An 11,048-nucleotide genomic window follows, 5' to 3' on the forward strand; every position below is an offset into this window, starting at 1 on the left:
AAGGTAGTTTCCCAATGACTCATTTGTTACTTAAATTTCAGAGGCACTGGTAAGTGGTTATGAGAAATTATGACACATTAAATAATATTTTCCCTGAAATAGTTTCACAAGCAATCCCAACCTTTTGTAATTAATGTTATTTGTGGTTTGTAATTATTTAATTTTGGTAATTTTGTATTTTCATTATTTAATTAATTCAATTAATATATATTAATGAGGACCAAGTCCACTCATGTGGCGTCCCAGGAAGCCAACAGGAAGTTCGCCTTTATTTTGAAATCATTCTAAAAGGATATCGAAACGTAATGCTTAAAAGAAATGCGCACCACGAAATGAGCGCATTTCGGGTTTGACGAGGTTGTATCTTTCAAACTAAAACGCTTCATATATTAGTCGAGGTTGAAAATAATAAGAAAATAGTAGAAATTCGGGCTGCTTAGTTTTTAATGTCAAAACGAATTCACAGTTTTGATTTACATCTTATGGTGTGCTCATTGGGTGTTTGAGTTACCAAAACACATAAACAAATATTTTATTTGGAAAATTCAAACCGGAAAAACTGTTTAGATAAGAACACTTGACAATTGACTACCACCGTTGCAGCAGGTAGGTTAGTGACCGTGTAATGGTGAAAATGTTTTTTTAGTGTTTAAACAATCAAAGCGTTTCAGGACAAGCGTATAAAACGGGTTTATTCCACTGGCTGTGGCGTCCGGAAGTCTCGCTGTCCTGAGTGGTGTCGTTAACTTCATTAGCACCGTTCTCCTGCGTCACGCTGTTTGTTTCATGTAACACAACGAACCTTCCTTTATCACCAGTGTCACCACTAAACTAGCTGTGCTATCTACCACTGTGGTAGTTAGCACAGCTCAGCTAACTTACCTCTGATGTAACGGGACGCACAAACTTTTCGAACCTTTGAGACCTGTCCAATATTTCACATTACACCAACCCTGTGTTGGTTATCGTGGGCCAGCTGCTAGCGGTGCAGTAGATAGGCTAAAGATATCACATTGTTAAGGTCGTATCCATCAGGCTGTTCTCTGGATACTTCCTGGGCCAAACACCGTGGTGTAAATTATCCATATGTTTTGGTTGGAAGGTTTCTCGTGGCCTCATTGGGTCACATCAGGGACAGACACGTGTCCTCAGTTATACACGATCAGACAGAGAAGCAAGAGTCTGCTTCTCATTTACTGTATGTTCACTGATAATAAACGAGTGCGAGTTTCCCTTTGTTAACTACGAGACTGTGAATCAGTCCTCACTAAGACGTTCGTCACTAAAGTGGTTCTGACCTGAAGTGAACCCTTCTGCTGCAAGTTGTCAAAAGCCAAGATGAAACCATCAAACAATTTACTCTCCCACTACAGTTTTAGGACCGTTATATAGATAATGTCTGGTTGTATGTTCATTGTTAGAATGTGATCATGGAGACTACAGAGTAACTGAGAGAAGCTTGACTTTCTTTCAGGACATCATGGCAGATCTTGGCGTCAGAGCAGGAGACAATGTGCTGTTTGTTTGGGCCCAGCCCTCAGCACCTGCAGCCCTGAAACAATATGCAGAGGAGCTGGGTGCTGCTGTTGGTGAAAGTGGAAGAGTGTCAGTGGAGAACATGGAAAGACTGCTGCTATGTGAGTGATAATCAATTACACTGTGCTTTTATTAAGAAACACACACACTTTATTAATCTGGTTCTTAACATACTGCTACTACTGAGAGTTTTATCTCAACAAATGTTGATGTTCGGACTCATATTGTACATAAAGCTGTGGTGTATGTATGTACCCCTATTATACACACTTAGACAGGAGGCCATGAGTCCATGTGAGGAGTAAACGTATCTCTGGTCCCCTCCCCTCAGCCTCCCATTCTGCATCCACATTCGACTGGGTGCTGTCCAGCCTGTTGGCCGACAGCTCCTCCGTCCACAGCTTAGAGACTCTGGCTGAGATGGCCCGATTGCTCAAACCTGGTGGGAAGATAGTTCTGGATGAAGCAGTTACTGGTGAGAAAAAAGGTTTTGTTCTGTATTTTTTAGTCAGTTAGTGCAAATATAATTTTGGATTGCAGGGTAGTTGAATGACAAGTCAATGACTGTGTCAGAGTCCGAGGGATTCTTCCCTCTAAAGTCAAAGTCAATTAGAATTGCTACATGAGCTCTTTTGTTGTCATTGTGTGTGAGTGTGCTGGACTTGTTTCTCTCTCTGCTGAAGGAGCTGAGACGCAGAGTGTGAGGACTGCTGATAAGCTGACATCAGCTCTGAAGTTGTCGGGCTTCACGTCTGTGACAGAGGTGAGTGAGAGAGGATCTAGCACAGAGCTGCAGGATGAAATCTGCTCACAAGCACTGTTGTACATTAATGTTTGCATGAGAAAAAATTATTGCACTGACAAAACCACAATGTGCAGTTTAGGAAAGAATCCCAAGAATATATAGCTGGGGTTGATTCAATAAAATAATAATTATATTATTATCTCCTTTTTGACCTGGTGACTCTCTTGACTTCTCTTCTTCTAGGTCAGTAAAGCAGAATTGAGTCAAGAGGCTTTGAGCTTGCTCAGAACGGTCACCAGTTACCAAGGAAACACGCTGTCTAGACTCCGCATATCTGCCTCCAAACCCAGCTATGAGGTTGGATCATCCAGCCAGATTAAACTGTCATTCGGGAAAAATACACCCAAGCCAGGTGAGTTTCTAACCCTTTTTTCATTTCCTTCTGAGGCTATATTCAAATTCACAGAGGTCAATGCAGGCACTGGAAGGGTTGTTCATCTGTCGGTCACATGTGTTGCCTCTGAAACCACTGGTCGGAATCTGGAAAAGTAATTTTTTCTCATGTTGGTTTAAAGTGCTTTGACTCAGCAAAGGTAAAGAAAATCATTGAAACCAGTCATATGTCACACACTGCTTCATGTAAGTTGAATGTAATGACACTGGTGTTTGAATGGCTTTCACATTGGTTGTAGTAGAGACTAGAGAGTGCGAAATATCAGTGAATTACAATTAGATGTCATTCATAACTTTAGGTTACTTTCGTAACCCCGGTTCTCTGAGTAGCATGAGTGAGATGTCTCACTATGGGATACGCCCCTCGCGCGTATTCACAGAAGCACTTATTCCAATTCGCCAGCCCTGATAGGCTGGCAGTCGTGACGTCCGCGTCAAGGTGCCACACCTTAAATAAGGTGGACGCGGCGTCACACGTCATTCAAAACAAGCACACCTCTTCTCGCTTCACCCCAGTAGCAAGAAGGGCGGTCTGGTGAGACATCTCACTCATGCTACTCAGAGAACCGGGGTTACGAAAGTAACCTAAAGTTCTCTTTCTTAGCATTCGTTTAGATGTCTCACTATGGGATATGGAGACTCCCGTATTGCCAGACAAGCTTATCTCGGTGACTGACCACCAGCCCCCCCCCCCCCCTCACTTAAAAGTGAGATCCACATTGGAGCCCACGCTCAAGACAGCGTGGGTCAGGCCAGGGGATGTGACATCCAACCTGTAGTACCTCGCAAATGTGAGGGGAGAAGACCAGCTAGCTGCAGCGCAGATGTCTTGGATAGAGACTCCCTTGAACAGGGCCCAAGAGGTCGCGAGACCTCTAGTAGAATGTGCCCGTAAACCAGTCGGAACCTGAAGGCCTGAGCTGGAGTAGGCCAATGCAATGGCATCCACTATCCAGTGAGAAAGTCTTTGTTTGGTGACAGGTTTGCCCCAGTGGGGCTTAGCCCAGGACACAAACAACTGATCCCCTTTTCTAAAGCTCCTCGTCCTTTCCACATATGTGTGTAAGGCACGGACAGGGCACAGCATGTGTAACCGCTGCTGTTCTGCAGAACCATAGGGAGGTGGCTGAAAAGCTGACAGTTCCACTGGGGAGCATGGTTTAACAACCTTTGGAACAAATGCAGGATTCGGTCTCAGCGTCACCCCAAGGTTCCCCGGGGTGAACCGCATACATGCTGGATGTACAGACAAAGCGTGAAAATCACTTACACGTTTAGCTGTAGCCAAAGCCAATAACAGACCCACCTTCAAGGATAACGTTTTCATGTCCACGTTATCCAATGGTTCAAAAGGATGACTAGAGAGGGCTCCAAGCACCACTGCTAGATCCCATGATGGTGACATAGTCTTAGAGATGGGCAGCAACCTCCCTGCACCCTTCATAAAACGACAAACCAGAGGGTGTTGACCCACTGGTTTTCCATCAAATCCAACATGGCAAGCAGAAATAGCTGCCAAGTAAACTTTGACAGTAGAACATGCCCTCTTTTGATCAATCAAGTCCTGCAGGAAGGACAGGACTGTACCAACTGGACATTGAAAAGGGATTTCCTGTGCCTTAGCACACCAATCCTCAAACAACCTCCACTTACAGTCATAAAGAGACCTAGTGGATGATGCTCTGGCATTCTGAATTGTGTTAACATTATTTGATAATCCAGTCAGGCTCAGATTAAACCACTCACGGGCCAAGCCCACAGGGCGAGGCGCTCCGGGTGAGGGTGAAATATCTGTCCGCGCGCCTGGGAGAGCAGGTCCCTGCGCAGCGGGAGAGGCCATGGGTGACCGTGGAGGAGCTGTCTCACTTCCGCCAGCCAGTGCATGGACGGCCAGTGAGGAGCCATCAAAATTACTGACAGACGATTCTCCCGCACCCTGAGCAGTGTCGGTGGAATCAGAGCCAGAGGTGGAAAAGCGTAAAGCGGGACGCGCGGCCACTCGTGAGCGAACGCATCCAGCCCCAGCGGTGCGCTCTGGTCGTGCAGGGAGAAGAACAGTGGGCACTGTGTGTTTCCCCTCGACGCAAACAGATCCACTGTTGCGCGGCCGAAATGTGTCCAAATCTGAGCTACTACAGCCGGGTGAAGTTTCCACTCCGCGTAGAGAGGATTTCCCCTGGACAAAAGGTCCGCACCCACATTCTGAATTCCGGGAACTTGAGTCGCTCTCACTGAGAGGAGATGCTCCTCGCTCCACAATATCAGTCTGCGTGCAAGAGTGTGTAACTGTAGAGAACGTAGACCCCCCTGACGATTGATATACGCCACCGTGGTCGTATTGTCCGTCCTCACTAACACATGATGTCCCTGGAGGAACGGCAGAAAATGTTTCAGCGTCAGAAACACTGCCATCAACAGATAATTTATATGGGCATGTTTGAGATCTGTGCTCCACATCCCATTCGCGGATCTGCCCTCGAACACACCGCCCCAGCCTGACAGACTGGCGTCCGTTGTGATCACTTTTCTGGCAGATATTGCGCCCATGCTCACCCCCGCTGTCAACATAGACGGGCGTTGCCATGGTAGCAGCGCGAGGACGCAGGACACGCAAGCCGTTACACTGCGGCGTCTGTGGCGCACAGGATCCAGTCTGAGAGAAGCCACCCAGCGCTGAAAATCTCTCATGTACAGCCTGCCCAGCCTCACCACCAATATTGTTGAGGCCATCAGTCCCAATAACCTGAGGCACAGTCCGTACATGACCCGACGTGTTATGGCAAAATGAGAGAGAGTGGACCTGAAAGTGTGCACTCTCTTGGCTGACAGGCGAGCCGTGTAGGTCAGTGAATTTAACGTGAGACCCAGAAAGGCAATTTCCTGTCTCGGTGTTAACACACTCTTTTCCCTGTTCACCACAAAACCGAGATCGGCCAGGTGAGTCAGTACAATGCTCGTGTGCACCGCAGCCTCTTGCTCTGAGCGCGCCAGCAGCAGCCAGTCGTCCAGATAAGTGGCCACGCGTATACCCCGCTCCCTGAGGGGAGCTATAGCGGCGTCGACACATTTCACAAACACCCTCGGGCTCAGTGACAGGCCAAATGGGAGTACCAGATACTCGTACACTGTGCCCTGAAAAGCGAACCTCAGATATTTCCTGTGCGGAGGATAAATGGGAATGTGAAAATATGCGTCTTTCAGATCGATTGATGTGAACCAGTCCCCCGGTCGGATCAAACGTGTCAGCGTTGAGTGTGTCAGCATGCGAAACTTGTATCTCCTGAGATACGAGTTCAAAATGCGAAGGTCCAGGATGGGACGTAATGAGGTCCCCCCTTTCTTTGGGACCAGGAAATACCTCGAATAGAAACCCTCCAGTCCCTGCCTGTGTGGCACTATTCGTATGGCTCTTTTGTTTAATAGAGCTGATATTTCTTCCCGTAACACCCGGGCCGACTTTCCCTGCGCACGGGAAGCGATGAGGCCGGGAAAACGGGGGGGCATTGTGGCGAATTGAAGCCTGTAGCCTTTGGCCAGTGTTCTCAATACCCATTCTGACGCTGTGCATGCTTTCCAACTCTCTAGCCTCAAAGTTAGGGGGGAGTGAAGCTCTGTCTGACACATACGATCTTTGGGGGCCCGTACCAGCTGCGCACTTCCGAGTATCACTGCGCATGCGCGGTCTTATAAGCTCGGAGCGAGCGGAACGGGATGTTTCACCACAGGTGGGACGCTGCTTCCCCCTTGTGGTGTTATGGGGAACAACAGTGTGGTCTGCACCTCTGTGTTTCGTTGGTTTTGTTTTTGTGTTTTTATGATTTTGCAACCCTGCGCCCTCGGCTGTGAGCCTGGATACGTCAGTGGAAAACCTTTTATTAACACAAACCCTGTGTGCGTGCTTGTGAGACATTGATGTGGCGTTGAACAATCCCGCATCTGAAACATGTCTCTTCGCCTCTTTACTGGGACGCACGAACTGAGCTCTGGGCCCACGCGTCGCCGAGAGGGATGGGTGGCACTGGGTAATTTCTCCCCTAACACACGTGATAGCTGGGCTGTGAACAGGGAACGGGTGGCAGCTCCGCTCGCGGTGGGGTTGACCGCTAAGTCGCCTTCTTCTTCAGCCTGGCCTGCTGACTGGTCGACGGACCCGGTTGAGCAGCCTGGGTTGACGGGGAATAGAAGGGCTTTCTCGGCCAAGCGGGCTTCGTTTCCGGGGGGCCGTTGGTGTTCGCACCCGGTTGAGCCCTGGGGCGCTTCGGGATGCGGAAAGCAGGAGCGGCGCTCCTAGAGGCAACCTGAGCGAAAGTCTGCCGGGGGGGCGGAGGCGCCGCGGCAGGTGCTTTCCTCGGAAGGCAGAGCTGTAGCGCCTCATCCTCCTTATTCTTCGCCTCACAGCGCTTATGCATTGAGGCGAGGGCGGAGCTGAAGACACCATCGGGGACAATAGGCATGTCCAGGATGTCCTCCTTTTCTCTATCAGACAGATTGGTCAGATTCAGCCATCTCGTCCTCTCTTGTAACACCAACATCGACATGCACTTCCCTGCCGCCTGTACAGCGCATCGCTGTACGCGTAGGCAGATATCCGCGATTGTGGTGATCTCGTCCCACGCGGAACTTTCGGGCATGTCGGCTATGTCGTCAAAAAGCTCAGCTTGGTAAGCTGACAACATGGAGGTGACGTTGAGAGCCCTCACCGTCAAAGCCGCTGCTTTATAAGCTCGCTCAGTCATGGCAGATTGGAAGCGATCGGCTTTCGTGGGAAGTGTGGGGGCCCTGGATGAGGCAGCTGACAGCCGTGGATGAAGGTGTGCTGCCACCTGGGGCTCCATGGGAGGCATGCGGGCCATGGCATGCTTATCCATTCCCTCAATATCCAAGGAAGACGCACCTTGAATGGTGGTTTTGCTGGAGTAAGGGTTCTGTTTCCATGAGGCGGTAACTTCCTCCAGGAGTTCCGGGAACAACGGGAGAAGTTGTCTCGCAGCCCTCTTTGCTTGGGGTAATTTCTTCCCCTCGTAGCGGGACCTTGGGGCCTCCGCCACGACCGCGGGCCATGGAATCTTCAGTCTCTCTGCGGCGCGTTTACACACATCGTGCATATCGCCACTGGGCTGGGGCGTAATCGTCCCAACCGAGCCCTTTGCAGGGCTTGGAGAGCTGAGAGCCTGTGAAGGTGGGACAAAGCAGGATTCATAATCCTCGTCGTCACCGTCCGACACCAGACAATCCCCGCCGTCGGACTCATCCTCCTCCTCATAATCCAACATGAGGGGAGGCTCCGTTAGCGGGTCAAGCAAATCCAGCGTGGAGCCCAGCGCCGAATCTCTGATTCGGGAGCGTCCTCCTCGTCCACACCGGGTTGGGGTTCCTCGGTAGTGGCACTGGAAAGGATAGGGTCCCTCTCAGAGACGCTAGCTTGGCGTGCTAGTCGTCGGCGGAGACTCTTCGCTGTGAAGCGGGCGCAGTCGGCGCACGAGCTCGCGTTGCTGACAGCGGCGCGGGCATGATCCAGCCCGAGACACGCGGAGCAGACCTGGTGAGTGTCCATGCTCGATATTTTATTTCCACAGGTGCACAGGCGATGGGTATCGCCTGGTTGCGAGGTGGAAGGAAGCTTTGCAGCTTGATCCATTTAGCTTGGTGTGCTAAAGGGGAGCGAATTATCTGGAGTGATAGTCGCTTTTAGCTAGCTCCTGTGGCAGGCAGTGTGGTGACCGCAGGCTCCCCCCCCGAAGGCAGTCGCATCGACGTTAATTCCACTAGCGTCCGGCAATGGAGGTGTTAGCTCCGGTCTGTGGACAGCAGCTAGTTAGCATCAACGCCGATTAGAAAATTGCTTGTTCGTGAAGCGAGAAGAGGTGTTTGAATGACGTGTGACGCCGCGTCCACCTCATTTAAGGTGCGGCCCCTTGACGCGGACGTCACGACTGCCAGCCTATCAGGGCTGGCGAATTGGAATAAGTGCTTCTGTGAATACGCGCGAGGGGCGTATCCCATAGTGAGACATCGAAACGAATGCTAAGAAAGAGAACTAAATGTTTCTCAGTAGTTTGTAGTTCCGGCTTTGTACAGATATATATTTTGTCCTTTTTTCAAGTAGTAAACATATTAAGGTTTATTGATTTGACAGGTTTTAAAATATAGAGCAATGGACTCAACTAATGTTAAGCTTCTTAATTTTCTTTTTTGTTTTCAGTTAGTGACCGTCATGTGTCAGATATGTTTCTCATGATAATGTGAATAATCAAAGAATTTAAAAGAATCGTGTTTACTGATGGAATAATGAGGTTCCCATGCAGTTATATTGTGATGTGAAGCTAATTTTGTTGATGCCTATGGTTGCAGCAGAGAAACCTGCTCTGGATCCCAACACTGTCAAGATGTGGACACTGTCAGCCAATGACATGAATGACGATGATGTGGTGAGTTATTGAGTTGTGGAATTTGTACATTTTGGCTAGGTGGGGTCTACATTTACATAGACATGTCAGATATCATGTTAGGGCTCTCTACTTCCTGTGTTTACTGACTTAGACTTCTCACTTCTGTTGTCTTTCTGTAGGACATGGTAGACTCTGATGCTCTGCTGGACGAAGAGGACTTGAAGAAACCGGATCCAGCATCCCTTCGAGCCCCCAGCTGTGGAGAAGGAGCTGAAAAGAAGAAGAAAGCCTGCAAAAACTGGTGAGGTCAAAACCGGTGTTTTTAAACCTTAGCCAAAAGCCTGTAACTGCAGCAGAAGCAGCTGGGCTTATTGTTCATTCATCTTTGCTTTCAAGAGGACTGAGACCTTCTGTGATTTATGTTTCATGTGTAGCACGTGTGGTCTTGCTGAAGAGTTGGATCAGGAGAGTAAAGGACAACAAAAGACAGACCTCCCAAAGTCTGCCTGTGGAAGTGTGAGTACATCTATTATGCCTCTGACCCAGCTAGATGTTTTCAGATTGTCTCTCTTTCCCCATTCTTGTGACGAGATAGCTCAGTTACGCAGAGTCAATGTTGTCAAAACTCTTCAAACGTTCACTTGGGCAGGTGAACTGTTAAGATTCGGTGGTCAAAGGTCACTGCGACCTCACAAGACACTTTTTGACCATAACTCAATCATACACAAAGTGGGATGAAATACACTCACTACAAGTATGAGCCTGGACCAAAACTTTATTGGTTGGAGGCTTTCACTTACACCTATAATGTTAACCATACTTAACTGTTAACAGTGTGAAGAAATAAGGATTTTTATGGTGTCCATCATGTTTGTGGCAGTGTTACCTTGGTGATGCGTTCCGATGTGCCAGCTGTCCGTACTTGGGGATGCCAGCATTCAAGCCCGGACAGAAAATCGTATTGGACAACACTTCGCTGACGGATGCTTGAAGCTGCAGAGTTCACACCTTTATCCCATATGCTTCATTCCATCTCATTCCCTATTGTTCCCTCCATCCTGAGATGGCCCTGAAGAAACCACTGGCTCTGCCACAGGGACTTGTGGAAAAACGTCCTCACTTCTGATGTTTGTCCTCCTGGAGCTCAGTGGGCAGGCTTCTGTTTGATATAAGTTTCAAATTAAAATCCATATCCATCCAGTGTTGATCGCCATGCTGTTTGTTATATCGCAACAGTAAGTAGCTTCTCAAAGAATTTCTTAGTTTGAGTTAGCTTTGCAGCTTTGACAGTGTGAAAACTGAATTCCCCTGGATCGTTTAATTGCACTGAATAGTTCTGTTCACTTACATCTGATGATTCATGTAGTAACAGTATACACAGAGAACATAGAGAATATAAAACTTGTTCATCAAAACAATTGAAGCATAGAGAAACAGATGTACTTCAAGCTTATGTGTATATAAAGGCAAACAGTTTGGCAATAAGATATGCTGTTTTTATTTATTTCATATAAACACCACAAACTAAAGACAGCCTTGTTTTGATAACATCCCGAACCAGGCTCATTACGCGAGCAAAGAAGCAGCTTCTCTTGCTGCGGGAGTTTGCTCACTGACATGTTACAACTACATCAGCAGCAGTAATTGGTCCTCTGTCATGAAGGTTCAAATCAGTCATTACCACAGCTGCACGACAATAGTGATGGATTCAGCTGTATCCTTATGAAGGATGCATTGAGCAGTGTTGTGCTGTTTTTTTATTACCCTCCACTCTTATGTAAATAGAAATATGTAGTTCTACAGCACCATCAAATGCAGCCTCCTGAATTACAGCTTGAGAAACTTTTCAACCTTCATGATTGGTTTGATTTCCTGTAGAACCGTGGACTAGTTTAACATGAAGTAAATTACATACTGCGTGTATA

The 11,048-nt window shown here is 48.1% G+C and overlaps 1 protein-coding gene across 2 annotated transcripts; it reads left to right on the forward strand.

Annotated features, from left to right (window-relative positions):
• Positions 1 to 449: 449 nt before the first annotated feature.
• On the forward strand, positions 450 to 10,608 carry ciapin1 (cytokine induced apoptosis inhibitor 1). Of its 2 annotated transcripts, none has more exons than XM_062389537.1 (9): positions 450 to 606; positions 1,475 to 1,637; positions 1,868 to 2,011; positions 2,220 to 2,299; positions 2,525 to 2,693; positions 9,086 to 9,162; positions 9,303 to 9,424; positions 9,558 to 9,639; positions 10,004 to 10,608. In XM_062389537.1, exons 2-9 carry the CDS (start codon positions 1,481 to 1,483, stop codon positions 10,112 to 10,114), a joined length of 942 nt encoding a protein of 313 aa, XP_062245521.1. In that variant the 5' UTR covers positions 450 to 606; positions 1,475 to 1,480; the 3' UTR covers positions 10,115 to 10,608. The 2 variants fall into 2 exon arrangements, with proteins under 2 accessions (XP_062245521.1, XP_062245522.1); XM_062389538.1 differs by having other exon boundaries at positions 2,223 to 2,299.
• The last annotated feature ends 440 nt before the right edge of the window (positions 10,609 to 11,048 follow it).

This window comes from Platichthys flesus, chromosome 6 (genome assembly GCF_949316205.1).
Source record: "Platichthys flesus chromosome 6, fPlaFle2.1, whole genome shotgun sequence".
NCBI lineage: Eukaryota > Metazoa > Chordata > Actinopteri > Pleuronectiformes > Pleuronectidae > Platichthys > Platichthys flesus.

Coding starts and splice junctions, on each gene's coding strand:
- ciapin1 (XM_062389537.1), top strand. CDS start 1,481: ATGGCAGATCTTGGCGTCAGAGCAGGAGACAATGTGCTGTTTGTTTGG. Junction 1,638..1,867: donor CATGGAAAGACTGCTGCTAT/GTGAGTGATAAT, acceptor CCCTCCCCTCAG/CCTCCCATTCTGCATCCACA. Junction 9,425..9,557: donor AAGAAAGCCTGCAAAAACTG/GTGAGGTCAAAA, acceptor TTTCATGTGTAG/CACGTGTGGTCTTGCTGAAG.